The 15,280-nt window shown below is 33.7% G+C and overlaps 2 protein-coding genes across 2 annotated transcripts; one reads left to right on the top strand and one right to left on the bottom strand.

Annotated features, from left to right (window-relative positions):
* Window positions 1–123: 123 nt before the first annotated feature.
* LOC108320408 (glycerol kinase) lies at window positions 124–2,793 on the bottom strand. The gene is made up of 3 exons (XM_017551818.2): window positions 2,109–2,793; window positions 682–1,633; window positions 124–470 (listed from the first exon to the last, which is right to left on the bottom strand). Exons 1-3 carry the CDS (start codon window positions 2,462–2,464, stop codon window positions 225–227), a joined length of 1,554 nt encoding a protein of 517 aa, XP_017407307.1. The 5' UTR covers window positions 2,465–2,793; the 3' UTR covers window positions 124–224.
* A 9,099-nt stretch (window positions 2,794–11,892) lies between these two features.
* On the top strand, window positions 11,893–15,172 carry LOC108320471 (2-methoxy-6-polyprenyl-1,4-benzoquinol methylase, mitochondrial). The gene is made up of 8 exons (XM_017551887.2): window positions 11,893–12,274; window positions 12,366–12,492; window positions 12,606–12,667; window positions 13,137–13,295; window positions 13,407–13,551; window positions 13,670–13,741; window positions 14,230–14,338; window positions 14,573–15,172. Exons 1-8 carry the CDS (start codon window positions 12,178–12,180, stop codon window positions 14,672–14,674), a joined length of 873 nt encoding a protein of 290 aa, XP_017407376.1. The 5' UTR covers window positions 11,893–12,177; the 3' UTR covers window positions 14,675–15,172.
* Window positions 15,173–15,280: the final 108 nt, after the last annotated feature.

Raw genomic sequence — 15,280 nt, 5'->3', positions numbered from 1 at the left:
CTGATTCCAGAATTTTCAGAGCTAAATAGAAAACATTATTAAGAAACTACCACTCTCCTCTAAATCTTCTATTCTATTTTATATAATGTTTTTATTTCTTCTCCAAAATACAAGAACAACATAGAAAAGTAATGTAAAATTTATTTGATAATTAACATAATTGTTCCCTTCAACTTATAAGCAGAAGTGAAGGACATTTAAAAAGATAAATGGTAAAAAGACAATCAAAGAGCAAGATCAGCTAAGTCAAAAGTTTTACTAACAGCTTTGCACCAAGATTCAAATTTCTTTTTCCTTACTTCCTCAGACATTATGGGACGGAAAACTTTAGCATTCTTCATCTTTTCCTGGGAATTGAAAATATGATCTTCTTTCCAAACCCCAATAGCCAACCCTGCAGCATAGGCTGCTCCAAGTGCTGTGGTCTCTATGTCAACAGGTCTAACTACTGAACTTCCCAACAAATCTGCCTGTAGAACAAACATCATTAACAAAACAACTATCAGTTATGTAAAAGGTAACAAGCATTTGCAACAACCAATGAACACCAATACTTCAGTAACTATAAACACTAAAGAAGCATTACAAACCAAACATCATATAATGTTATTGTTATGACAGAAGTAACACGACAGTTAGCAAAATTTGAAACATGGAACTAGATGAAAGAAAAGCACAAACCTGAGTCTGCATCAAGAGGTTGTTAACAGTTGCACCACCATCCACTCTAAGCAAGGATTCCTCTTTGGAATCTTGTGTTGAATCTTTGTGCATTGAATCCAAGACATCTTTCACTTGGAAACACATGCTCTCAAGCACGGCTCGAGCAATGTGGGCTTTGTTTGTGATCCTTGTCATTCCAACAATAACACCACGAGCATCATCACGCCACCATGGAGCAAACAATCCACTAAAAGCAGGAACAAAGTAAATCCCACCAGTGGAATCAACCTGTGATGCCAGCTCCTCTATCTCCGAAGCAGAGGAAATGAGGCCAAGACCGTCTCTAAGCCATTGCACTGCAGCTCCAGCAATAGCAACTGATCCTTCCAATGCATAATTGGTTGGAGCATTTGGGCCAAGCTTGTAGGCTAATGTGGTTAGAAGACCGTGTTTTGATTTAACTATCCCTTCACCAGTATTCAGTAATATAAAAGCACCTGTGCCATAAGTGCTTTTAGCCTCCCCCTTACGGCATGATTGTCCTAACATGGCAGCATGCTGATCCCCTAAACATCCAGCAATAGGGATACCAGTAATTGGCCATCCAGCCGCAATATCTCCTATAACTTCAGAATTACTAACAATTTTAGGCAAAATTTCAGCAGGAATTTTAAGAGTTTCCAATATAGTTTCGTCCCACTGCAGGGTTCTTAGATTCATGAACATTGTACGAGATGCGTTAGAAACATCAGTAACATGCAATCCCCCCTTTACCCCACCAGTTAAATTCCATATCAACCAAGTATCTATAGTTCCAAACAGCGCATCCTTTTTCTCTATAGCCTCCTTCACGGCACTCACATTTTCTATCAGCCACAGTAATTTCACTGCACTAAAGTATGTGCTAATAGGCAAGCCACACTTCTCCACAAAATGGGTTCTACCGCCGGATAACTCTTTTTCCAGTCTCCTGTTTAAATAAAATCAGCAGCTAATCCATGAACATGATTAACAGTTCTAACAAAAAACAAAACCACAGCACAAGAAAGAAAGAGTGGCCAACTCCAAACACCAACCATAAGTTGGACAGGCATACACATACACAGTAATATACAAATGATGAAAAACTACCCCCACAGAATTATCAGTAAATGATTTCAGATTCTTGAGTACCACATAAAAGTATACTATTCACGAGCGTTTCTGTTTCAATTCATGTTTGATCACATAAAACATAATATGAGATAAATACAGTGATTTTCGAATGAAATGATCTTGATTGTTATACAAACAGACACTCCCCTGTTTGGTTCCCCTTTGAAAAATTGATTATGAATTTCGAACAGTGCATATTCCCAACAGACGGATCCAGAATCACATGAAATTATGAGGGAAAAATTTAGAAACCGAATCATAGTTTTATACAGAGAATAAGAAAAGAGGACCTGCAAATGGAAGAAGTACGACCATCCATCCAAACGATGGCGTTGTAGAAAGGGAGACCGGTGGATTTGCTCCAGACGAGAGCGGTTTCTCTCTGATTGGTGAGACCGATGGCCTTGAGTCCCTTGTCGACGTTGAAGCCATCGGCGGTGGCCTTGTCGACTGCTTTGGCCACGCACACCTTCACGCTCTCCAAGATCTCCATCGGGTCATGCTCCACCCACCCGGGTTGCGGGTAGAACTGCGTGAACTCCACGTGGTGGATTCCGATGGCTTTACTCGACCCGTCGTAGATTATGAACCTGCTGCTGGTCGTACCTTGGTCGATGGCGCCAATGAACACATCCTCGCACGACATCGTTTTCGATGTTGTCGATGCTTATCAACTCAAAAGAACACAACACAAAAAACACAACACAAAACCTTTGCCACTGCCAAACAAATCAAATGCCTCTGCGTTTTTTCACTTTGATTGATTTATCAGAGTTGACCAGAACGCCACATCCAACACGGGTTCCTCGGAAAGCTGTCCTTGTTTTTAGAAAATTGGATCATCGGTTCCAGAATTTATCCCTCCATATTATATTATATTATCCTATTTGTTACACCAAGCATTTCCGCATTAAAGGGAAAAATCAAGAAGATCCATGGATTCAAACAGAAAATATATGGATTATCTTATGTTCAATCGGTTATGACCAAACAGAGCATTTTATAAGACAAATGAAAAAGTTTAAATATATTTATATAATATTAATATTTTTTAAAACATACTATTATGTACTTTGTGAGTTAAGTTTCTTTTTTTAACCATGCGTATCACATATAATATTAATATTTTACTTATTTTAGTTATTTCCTTTAACATGTAATATGCATACTATTTATCTTTTGGTATATGTATTTTTAAAATTTTATTTTTAATAAATGCTATCTTTTAAAACTAAAATAATTATTTTATCATTATTTAAGTGACAGAAAATATATATATATATATATATATATATATATATATATATGAAAATGAATTGATTATATAGAAAGATGAGGACATTACGGATCAGTTTTATAAAATTGAACTAAATTTAAAGTTTACTTTTATAAAACTGATCTAAATTTAAAATCCATGTATTAACACTTTTTTAGACAAATTAAAAATTATTTTCTACTTTTATAAATTTTAGTTACAGAATTTAATGTTGGAACAAAAATACATGAAAAATCATCTACGATTTTAGAAAATGAAAAAAGAAAAAGAAGAAACCAATTAAATCTGAAAATTGTTAATTTATAATCTTGAATTATAGAATTAATAAATTAACAAAATTAAATCCAAAAAAATTATAATTAAGAATGACGTGAGTAGCGTCTAAAGTAATAATAACGGATAATTTTATTCTTTACGCAGTGTTTGCTTAAATTGATTGTTCTGTTTAGAGACAAATGCGAGCGAGTATTTGAAAAACAAGGGGTGTTCGGATGAGAGGAAAAATGAGTGTTGGTGCAGACTGATTTGTGGGTTGCAACGTTTTTTATCACCCGTCAAAGTGAAGAGATTTAGAGGGATTGTTGCTGAAATGTCATAAGTACCCTGAAGCTATTAAACAATTCCTTCTGTGTATATCAGTTTAACGTACGAAACTGATTCGCTAAACTACAGAACCGATTCTAACATGTTTAAAGTAAAAAGACGTTAAGAAGAACAGTGGGCTTACGCTTTTACTAGGGCTACTGTAGATTCACGAGCAAAGGTTTTTTGGCTTGTCGTGGTTGCAGAGATTCCCTGATGAGCTTGCTTGAGATAGTGTCTACACAGGAAAGATTCCTGCACACACGGTGACATTTTTTGAAAACGCTTTTGACCATGAGCATCCATTAATAAGTGTTTGGTGTTGGGTACGTTGATGTGTTTATTGAAGGAGCAGAACGAGTTAATATATTTGTGCCCTGAGGTGTGTGCGCAGGTGGTGTTGAAAGTGTAATGTGTTCGGTTTCTTCCATTGACGCCGAAGAGCAACGCCGGTTTCTTGTTATCACGACGAACAACATTGCCTGAGTGAGGTTAGCATTGCAGTATGATGTTTGTCCAAATCATTTGTTGTTTTTCAATTGTTATGATGTAGATGAGGACGAAGAAGGAGTTGATCGCATGAAGAACGAAGGGGTTTACTGGATATGCGTGTTGGATCATTCTTAGCATTGTTACAAAAGAAGATTTGGTGGCTGGTTGGTTATGAAGGTGGGGGATTGTGTTGCATAATTGATTTAAGTGGCAAGGTGCTTCAATTTAACCGTAAGATTGAAATAATTTTTTTTTGCTTTGTGTACAATGTTGAATCATTTTATTAGCTAATATTTTGATATAACTATGTTTCATGGTTTGGTTTAGGGTGTATGAAAATTGACATTTGAAAACTATCATCTACACGAGGAGAAAGTCTTTATGTAATTGGAGAATCTGTCAGTGACATTACATTACAATTTGGACTGAAAATTTTTTCTTATACCAGCTTCAAATCTTCATACGTCTTCAAGAGGTAAGTCCAATACATTCTTTGGTTTTAGTATTTATATGAATGCGTGAATTAGTGGTGATTATTTGTATGTTCATGAGGTTGAATTCCTTAATGGAAAGTATTATGTTTATTTAATATAGCTATCATCATATATGAATGTATTAATATATCAATGAACTATTTTTAATGAATATATGAATGCATGATTTTTATTATAGGGTGTATATTTCGTTAAGTATAAATAGATGGAAAAAGAAATAGATTTATCATATTTGGACCATGAAGATATAGATGATGATGTGTTTGGTGTAGACTTCAATATAGTCGCAACGTTACGTTAGCAATTACAAATAATCACTTCACTGGCTGCACTAACAATGTTATGCATTGTTGGACATGCGTTGAGTATCTTGAATATGTACTCGAGTGATTCGAGTAGTGTAAGGAATTTCCTACCAAACAGAGATCGTCGTAGGCAACAATTAATGTCATACCTGGTGCATACTAATCTGTGTCGCGACATTATTAGGATGGGTCCAGAGGCATTTATTAATCTTTGTGAGAGACTAAGAACAAACAGGTTAGTTAAGGACGTCATTCGGTCGACAGTGGAGGAACAAGTTGCTCAATTTCTTCATATAATTGGCCATAATGTTAATAATCGAAGTGTTACATTTTTCTTTCATCGATCTGGGTCGACGGTTAGCAATCACTTTCACAGTATGTTGGATGCTATTTTAACTTTGGAATCAGAATTTTTAATTCAACCCTCAGGAAATGAGGTTCATCCATATGTCTTGAACAACAATCGATTTTACCCGTACTTTAAGGTTAGCAAATGAACACTTTTGAAGTTGTTATATTATGGATGGATGATAACAAATTTTGAGTTTTATAATGACTTCTTAATTTTTTATTTAGGATTGTTTAGGGGCCACAGACGGTACTCATGTTCGTGTAAAAGTGCCAGATGCTCCAAGGTTTCGAGGAAGAAAAGATTGGCCAACTCAAAATGTGTTTGCGGCTTGTGATTTTGATATGAAATTCACATACATTCTAGCTGGATGGGAAGGCACTGCATCTGACTCTAGAATTTTAAAAAATGCTCTTGATTGAGAGGATCCGTTGGTTATCCCCCAAGGTCAGTATGTATATTGCATTATTGAAGATTTTATTCATTAGTCACTAAATACCTTTATGTGTACAACATTGTAGGAAAATACTACCTCGTTAATGCTGGATTTATGTTGAAAAGCACAGTTTTAACTCCATATAGAGGCGTTAGATATCACCTTAAAGAATATACACGTAGAGGACCACAGAATCCATACGAGTTGTTTAATCATCGACATTCATCGTTGAGAAATGTTATTGAAAGAACTTTTGGTGTGTTGAAAAAATGATTCCCTATCATTGCAAGCGGCACTGAACCACACTATGGATTGGAGACAATGACAGACATTATATTAGTTTGTTGTATCTTACACAACTTCCTTCGTGGCATGGATAACGATGACTCATTACTTGAAGAAGTTGATAATGAGTTGAATGAAAGGGAAGACCATAATGTTTCATCATCTCAAGTTAAAGAAGAAGATCATAGGATTGGTAGTAGTATAAGGGATTCCATAACAGATCAAATGTGGCGAGATTATCAAAACTCGTAGTTATTGTATTGTATTGTGTTGTATAACTATTTTTTTTTAATATCACAAGAACTTGCTTTTATGTCTGTTGTATGACTATTTTATTTTAATATCAACTAGGTTTAAAATGAACTGAGGTAAGGGAGTACCCATTCAGTCGTCTGGTCCTACTAGAGAGTTCATAAAGTGGACAGAGGACATGGACACACGTCTTCTACACACCATGATTGAGGAACCAAGACTCGGTAATAAGGTTGACGGAAGCTGGACATCCCAAGCATATAGTAACATTGTTGATCATCTTCATAGCTCTGGGTATGTAGCCATTGCGAAAAATAATGTGAAAAATCGTCAGAGAGTGTTGAAAGATAAATGGCGTGAGGTACATGACCTCTTTGCTGGATTGAGTGGATTTTCCTGAAACCCCATTAGTATGAGATTTCAAGCTAAGGACGAAGTTTGGGAGGACCTCATTCAGGTATTTGTTAAATACTCATATTTGGTTGATTCTTATAATACATAATATGTTGCTAATAATTATAATGTATGTTGTTTCAGTCGAGTCCAAGTGCATCAAAGTGGAGAGTTAATAGTATCAGGCACTACGATTTAATGGTGGACTTATGGGCGGCTGATTGAGCTATTGGGAGTGGTGTTCGGACCACTCATCAAGCAAGCCGACAGCGGGTTGGACCTCGTGTACAGGTTGATCTGAATCAGAATATGGACTACATTCCAGAAGAGCCTATCTATCTGGGGTATAGAGACCCAACTCCACCATCACCTCCTCCATCTGTTGATGAGTATAGTACAGGGCAGACTCAATCGGTGCCTTCTGTTCCATCCGGAGGGACTTCATCCTCACGAGGTTCGAAAAGGAAGGCACCTATGGTCGATGTGATAGATGTTCAATTTGATAAGTTGACGACCAACCTGGATGGTTTCACAAATGTCCTTGGCTCTACAAATGTTTATTTTGGTGTAATTTCTGATGCAGTCATGCGTCAAGTCTCAACAATGGAAGATAGAAATCAAATACTCCGTCCCACCTCGACATACACAATCACAGAGGCCGACATTTATGAAATGTTGAGTGCTATGAATATTGCTGATGAAAACTTGCTCGACCAATGTTATGATTTCTTATGTGGAAACCCCACATGTACAAAGAGGTTGATATGACTTCCACCACACAAGAGGTGGAATAAGTTATGTAAAATGATCTCGGGTGGTGACTGTTAAGATGTCTTAAATGAATAGTTGTATTACTATTATATTGTTATATGTGCATGTTTTGTAATTATGACTTCTTTGGTTTGATCCATCTTCAATTTTTAAGTTATGGTTATGGTTATGATCTAAGCATTTTTCTTTGATTGTTGTTATTTTTAATCTTCAATAATTTGTTATGACTTACCTTGTTATTGGTTGCATTTATGGTTTTGTTGAAGATATTGTGAAATGACCTCATCATCAACCAAAAGGCCTAGAAAAAGTCGTAAGGGAAAAAAAGTCATAACTAAGCCAGACGATGCAGCCTATGTCAGACCATTTGTTGTAGAACAATTAGATCAGCGTCGTTTCTTCAGTCACAACCATCAGATGGAAAACTATGCAGCTGAATTCTACACAAGGAATATTATTGTTCCAAAAATAATGAATTTCGAATCATTTGTCGGTTCACGGTTATTTTTTCAACATCATCTTCTATTTCAAGGGGTGGTCGAATTTCTAACATTGCAGGGACCCTTCTATCCGGATTTAATCAAAGTTTTTTATTCAAATCTGAAGATTTCTGAAAATGGATATTTGCTCAGTGAGGTCAACAAGAGAAGGATTACATTGAAACCAGTTTATTGGTTGAATGTTGCTAATATGAAGTATGAGGGTCAAAAATTGTGTTATTCAAATATCCAAGACGACTTTCCATATGACCGGGAGATGACATTAGCTACTATGGTTATACCAGAAATGCAGGGTCACCGTGTTAAAACAGTTGGTTGTTTGAATATTAATGATAGACTTCTGCATTATGTTATTGTGCACATGTTGACTCCACGACATGAGAATTTTGCTAAGTTATTGCAGGAAGATATCTTTATGATATGAGTGCTTAAAAATAGTATAGCTATGAATTGGCCTCATCACATCATGCAGCATATGCTTAAATGCAAGGCCGGTTACACACCCCTACCATGCGGTGTTCTTATCACACAAATCATGCAATATTGTGGAGTTCAGGTTGATGCCGATGCCAACACTCATATTGGGACCCGACATCATTTTTCAATTAATTCTTTGAAGAGGTTGAATATTGTTAATGTCAACGGTGTTTGGCAACACGATGTCGGTGATGATGAAGAAGAAGAGCAACTACACCATCATGACAACCCTGTGCAACCTCCTCCACCTCTTTCAAATCCTAATATGATGACTCAAATGTGGGAGATGGTACAAGACTTGCAACACAGAATGCAGGGTATGGAACAAATGTAAGTGCGGGTTCAACGTATTGAAGATAACTTGGCAAACCTATCCCTCGACATGAACCGCTAATTTGCTAAGCTGAATCAAAATGTTAACTTAATTATTCACCATTTAGATGATTAAGTTGATAACTATTCCGAGAATGTATTACATGACTTTTTTGCTTAAATTGACTTATGTGTTTGATAACTTACATTACCTATTTTTAAATGTTAGGAATCTTTGACATCAGTTTTCATACTTTTATTTATTGGTCAACTTAATGAAATGCAAATCAGATGGATTCTAGAATCATATATGAACTGCAAGAAGTAAATAATCAAAGAAGAAGACTATGTGCTGCTATTGAACGACATACACAGGTCATGGAGCGTCGAATATCCCTGTTAAATGCTAGGATTCAATCATCTAATCCAACTACAAAAGAAATTGAAAACTTATTACGGACTATGAACATTGAAGATCAGAATTTATTCAGACAGTGCTTCGACTTTTTATCTTCGCATTCATCCCATACAAGACGTCTAATAGGGATGCCAATACAATATCGTTTCAATAAATTGCAATGATACCTCACTGAACCAAGGTCATCATGAACTATTACAAATATATTTGTATGTTATTATGTTTGCACTTTTTTTTTAGGTCATGTAATATTATAACTTCGTTTAATTATATGTTTGTTTAAAATTAATCAATCTCACTTCCGTAACAAATAAATTGATACTACTTGGTAGTAAATTATATTACAAACAAATACTACATTTAAAAATAAATTCATTTTACTACATTATAATTTTTATAATTTTTAAAAATTAATTTTAATAATTATTTATAATTTTGGTCTCTTTATAAACATTTTTACAATTAAATATACCATTAATAAATACCATTTTATATTACTTTAATAACTAGAGGCATTTTGGTAATCTTTAATTTCTACCAATTAAATTAATTTTTTAAATCTGTCACATCAATCAAATCCTATACTAATTCTTATAAACTTTACTTTCAAATCTATTCTCAATTACCCAAAAATCCACTCAAAAAAATAACAAAAAAATTATTCTCAAATCCATCCAAATAATCTCTTCAAATCATCTCTCCCAAATCATAAAAAAATAACAAAGCCTTAGTGCGTGTTTTTTCAATAAAAAAACTAAGAAAATAAAACGTGAAAGCGAAAAGTATGTGTTTGAAATATAATAAATTAATATTAAATTGAAAAAATTGTCACCAGTAATCATAGTGTACTATATTAGTTGACTCATAAATTGCAGCAGTCGTTGTTGACTTACTTACCTAAAATATTATTTTCACTAATTTCCTTATTTTCTTATCAATATAAGAAAAGTGTTTATTAATATATTGATTTATTTTTATTACTCAGTTAATATATTTTTTAGAAAACAGACAAGTAAGTCTTATATTTTAATAGTAATAATAGTTCTAACAAACATATATTTTTTTATTGACAGTTAACATAATAAATATCTTATATTACAAAAGAAAATAAATCTAGATAAAACTTTTACTTTTATTTCACAAATTAATATTTAATTTTACAAGTAAGCATTAAAGTACTTACATAATTTTTAAAAAAATAATAAAATGTTAATAATTAATCATTAAAAATGGAAAACCTTAAGGTGAATGTTAATTTGACACAAAACTCACATCAATAATTTAATGATTTCTTCACACATAAAATAAAATAAATAAATGTATATCTTTTCTTTAATAAAAAAAACTATATTGTAACGCATGTTTAGAAAATAATTTAGAAATTTATTATAAATAATATAATAATATAATGTGCATGTGATTTGTTAAGGCATAGTAGTTGGGAATTAAATGATGTGCGAGTGTTGGGTAGTTATTAGCTTACCATATTAGTTGGGCGGCACAAAAATTAGTGTGATTTCAGTTGAACTTTTATGTCTTTAAATTTATTTTCTCATATATCTCACCTACTTTTCTTTTTGTTGCATTCTTGTCCAAGGGAAGTACTTATTTTTATTACTGATAGGAATTTTTTTTTGGGATATATTAATAAATATTAATTAATTATACATTTGATCTTGGTTGAGTCCAATTTTGTTTTATTATTATTACTTTTGTTCAACTTAGTATTCTTATTCTTTTAAAACGATCAATTTAATTATTAAGTTGATGTTAGTTATATGTTTGTATATTTCATGTATCAATTTTTGAGATTTTTTTTTAAATTTTAAAAAATATAAACGTGTTAAGTTATGATTATGTCACTAGTCAATTTTATTGGTGGTTATTTTCTGTTTGGCTTTTATATTTAAAATTTTGATTTAATTTAGTTTTAAAAATTAGTCTTTTAATGGTTACGGTGAAAACTTAGTTGAGTTAATTTTAACTAAATATTGGTCGAATTTGGTTGAAACAATCACAGTCAAAATTTAACTGGAACTGTCATGGATGGTTAAGATGGTCACGATTTAATATTAATTGAATTTGGATGAATTAGCCTTGATTGAAAATTCGATCGAGTCAGATACGATCGAAACTCAAATAAATTAGTATTAACCGAAATTCAACTAAGTCAATTCTGAGTTAAAATCAACCAAATTTGGTGAATTAATTCTTATAAAAATTGATCGATTTTAATGAGTTGTTTCCACCGAAGTTTCGTTAAACATTTTCAAACTAAAATATAATTTTAAGATTTTCGTACAAATAAAATAAATATAAAACAAATTAATTTTAAGTTAACAAGTAGTTAATTAAACTTTAATTTTAGAAATTGAGTTTTAAAATTTTTATTATAATCTGTTTAATTTTATTATTTAATATAGTACAATTGATTGAACGGGAAATTCTTTTTCAAAAAATATTTCATATACTCTGAAAAAAAAATCCATAATATATTTTACATATGAATGTTCCAAAAAACATTAAAGACATGAGTTTTAGAAAGTCTTTTTCGAAAATTTTATTCTGAAAAATTCATTCAGAAACACATTTTATATATTCTCAAAATTACATTCTAAAAATGTTATTCTGAAAATTCTATTTTTAAAATTTTATTCTAGAAATTTTGGAAACCTTGTTGGTTCGAGGAGGTGGACAAAGAAATTGAGAAGTGCAGAAAGTAAAGGCCTACAACACCCACAAGAAATCTGTGTTGGATGGTCCATATAGTGACGGAGAAAGCGGTTCAAGGCCTAATAGAGATCGGAGGCGACGGTGCTGGCGGTTGTCCTCGTCTCAGCTTCGCGTGTTTTTGTCTCTGCTCTTTCATCTTTCTCTGAATCTCCGTGTCCAACCTTCCATAGCATTAAAAAAAGAACAATTATCACGATCAGATTCATGCAAGTAGCTGATTAATCAATCATCAGTTCTTATTCTTGTGGTGATTCCATTTTTGCCCCCTTTCGTGGCCAGAAACCATGGCTTTGGGATCGGTGTCTCGACGGTTGGGGACTAAACTCTTCCCTGCGTTATCTTCCACTCCAAGGCTACTACATTCTCACGCCACCAGTTTTGGTTGGTTTACACTCTCTACTCTCTTCCGCAACCAAATTTCAATTCTGAATTAAAAACTGGAAAAAAAAATGATGTTATGGCACATTTTCAGGGTTTAAACGTGTAAACGAAGAAGATAAGGCTCGCATGGTTGGTGATGTCTTCACGAACGTTGCTTCGAGCTACGATTTAATGAATGACCTAATGAGTGCTGGATTGCACAGATTGTGGAAGGATAGGTTTATATTACATTCTCATCTCTATAATTAATTGTAATAATAATAATAACAATTTCAATCATATAGCAATTGGTGTTGGACTTGACTTACATTTATGATTATTTTCTGCTCAGGTTAGTTTCCAAGCTGAATCCGTTTCCTGGAATGAAGCATCTTGACGTGGCTGGTGGCACAGGTATGTGGCGCTATCTGAATGAAAAAAATGAATGAATTCTGAATTGATTAGTGGGAGAAGTTTTAGTTCACCAGCTAATTGACCAAACTTATTGTCTGTCTGGTCCAATTTTGCTGATTCGTCTAGCTATTTTTTATGTTGTAGCATGTTCAAGTACTAAGAGCACAAAAAGAGATTGTTTTAATAATACTTAATTATTTTTTACTGGGTTATACAAGTCATAAAGTAAAATATATGTATGTGCTTGATATGGTGGTATTTTAACTTTTTGAACAATAAGTTGTATGTGCTCCATATGTGTTTAAGGTTGTTTTATGGAATGTAGTTGTAAGATGTTTCTGTATTTATTTAACATAAACTTTGCTTCTTCTCAATAAAATTCTCAGGAATTGAAGTGATGTGCTGTTGCATGCGATGCTTAAAAGTTTTATGGGTTTTTGTATCAAGCTTAAAGTTATTGATTTTACAGGGGATGTTGCTTTTAGAATCTTGGAGAGCATAAACAAAGTTAAGCTGAGAGGACTTCAAGGTGTTTTTCAAGATACTTTAGAGGCAGAAACTCGGATTTATGTATGTGATATTAACCCTCAGATGTTAAATGTTGGCAGACAGCGTGCCTTGGAGAAGGGTAAATGAGAATGCCTTAAACTGTCAATGATTAGTTTAAGCTTTCATAAAGGATTTTGGTTTAATGTATCTTCATTTGCTGGGAATGAATATTTTCTGCTTATTATAATAGGTTTTGGAGAAGATGGTTCCCTTGTATGGGTGGAGGGAAATGCTGAAAGCTTGAGTTTCCAAAATGATTCAATGGATGGTTATACTATTGCATTTGGGATAAGAAATGTCACACACATAGAGAAAGTACTCAATGAAGCTCATAGGTAGGTTTGCACTTTTTCAAGAATTTGCTATAACTTGTATGCCGGAGCAGTGATGGCAATCAATTAAAACGTATGATGAATCATTATTATATTTGTTATTTCTTTTTCTCTTTAACAGGGTATTGAAACCAGGAGGAAGGTTCCTTTGCCTTGAACTTAGCCACGTTGGTATTCCTATATTTAAAGATTTGTAAGTATCATTTGCGAGAATCATGAGTATTGGTGGGTTGACATATGGTAAGGAAAATTGAGAATGACGATATGCATTCTACTCACGTTTGAGAAAGAAAATATAACTAAGATACACTTTAATTTACATGGAAAATTCAAATTTGGATTCTCGATTGGGTTTTTCTATGTTGTTCTTTTAGAGCCTTTAAAGTATACTAATAGACACTGATTTTGATGTTTTAAAATATATTAAAAAGCTTTTGAAGGCACAGTAAAGGACAACACAAAGAAACCCACTCGAGAATCCGAACTCGAAAAATTCTGGAAACCCCTTTGGGATAGATATGAGTAGATGATAGGATGAAATGATGGTTCTCTAAATACAGGCATTCCTTGCCAACCAAATGTAACTATACTCCATAAACTGGCCACTATTATAGAATCATGGCCTCCTTTTGTACTCAGTCAACTTTCAGCTTGATGTTACTCATCTTCTTTTGCATGTAGGTATGATTATTATTCTTTCTCAGTTATTCCATACATGGGCGAGCTGGTTGCTGGTGATCGAGAATCCTATCAGTACTTAGTTGAGAGTATCAGGCGTTTCCCCTCACAGGTTATCACACTTTCCATCTATTCATAGCTATCCATGTTCTTTATTATCTGTTCTCCAGTTTTGTGTTGTTTTTATTTAATATCTATAAACGATGGAAAACTTGCTTATGTTTACTTGGCATCATGAGAATTGTGCAGAAACCTCTCTTATGGATCTGAAGGAATTTTTCTTCGGAGTCATCTACTTCTTTTTTCTTATTGTGTTAACTGATGTGTTGTAATTGATGAATTCCAGGAAAAATTTGCATCAATGATAGCCAATGCTGGGTTCCAGAAAGTAGAGTATGAGAATCTAGTCGGGGGAGTGGTTGCTGTCCATTCAGGGCTAAAAATCTGATATCCTTAGGAACTTTGCTCTCTATTATAGCCAATAATTCATGAATTGAGATTGAAGATCGAACGTGATGTTATTCATTAGAAGTCGTAGAGAAGATTTGTACTGTTAGAATGTGTACTGTAATTTCTGTTGGGGGAGGTTCGACACACACATAGAACTCCACACATGATTAGATATTGTCCGCTTTGGGCCAAGCCCTCACGGATTTGTGATACCACTGTTGGGGGAGGTTCGACACACACATAGAACTCCACACATGATAAGATATTGTCCGCTTTGGGCCAAGCCCTCACGGATTTGCTTTTGGTACCACTCCAAAAGGCCTCTTATCATTGGAGATATCTATGTGTATATAAACCCTTGACCAGTCCTTATTTCACTCAATGTGGGACTTTGTTTGCACTTCAACAATTTCCACCGGATGGCGCTTTCAATTCTTTTGGTGTAATAATATTTAATTAATTTTCCAAAATAATAAATTGTTTCATTGAATTCATCACTTCCATTGTTAGTATTACAATTCAATTATGAATTCATGCTCAAATTTTCAATAAAATTAAATATACGAAACTTTAATTAAAATCTCATTGACCAGTGATTCTAAAA

The sequence above is a fragment of the Vigna angularis genome, chromosome 9 (genome assembly GCF_016808095.1).
Source record: "Vigna angularis cultivar LongXiaoDou No.4 chromosome 9, ASM1680809v1, whole genome shotgun sequence".
Taxonomy (NCBI): Eukaryota; Viridiplantae; Streptophyta; class Magnoliopsida; order Fabales; family Fabaceae; genus Vigna; species Vigna angularis.
The sequence above is the reverse complement of the archived record's forward strand: the minus strand, read 5'-3'. Positions and strand labels throughout refer to the sequence as shown.

What these genes read in the sequence shown, in the direction of transcription:
- LOC108320408 (XM_017551818.2), bottom strand. Translation starts at nt 2,464, where the DNA reads ATGTCGTGCGAGGATGTGTTCATTGGCGCCATCGACCAAGGTACGACC. An exon ending in CGTACTTCTTCCATTTGCAG is followed by an intron (nt 1,634 to 2,108) that starts GTCCTCTTTTCT and finishes TTATTTAAACAG; the next exon opens with GAGACTGGAAAAAGAGTTAT. An exon ending in ACCTCTTGATGCAGACTCAG is followed by an intron (nt 471 to 681) that starts GTTTGTGCTTTT and finishes TTTGTTCTACAG; the next exon opens with GCAGATTTGTTGGGAAGTTC.
- LOC108320471 (XM_017551887.2), top strand. Translation starts at nt 12,178, where the DNA reads ATGGCTTTGGGATCGGTGTCTCGACGGTTGGGGACTAAACTCTTCCCT. An exon ending in GTACTCAATGAAGCTCATAG is followed by an intron (nt 13,552 to 13,669) that starts GTAGGTTTGCAC and finishes TCTCTTTAACAG; the next exon opens with GGTATTGAAACCAGGAGGAA. An exon ending in ATTCCTATATTTAAAGATTT is followed by an intron (nt 13,742 to 14,229) that starts GTAAGTATCATT and finishes TTTTGCATGTAG; the next exon opens with GTATGATTATTATTCTTTCT.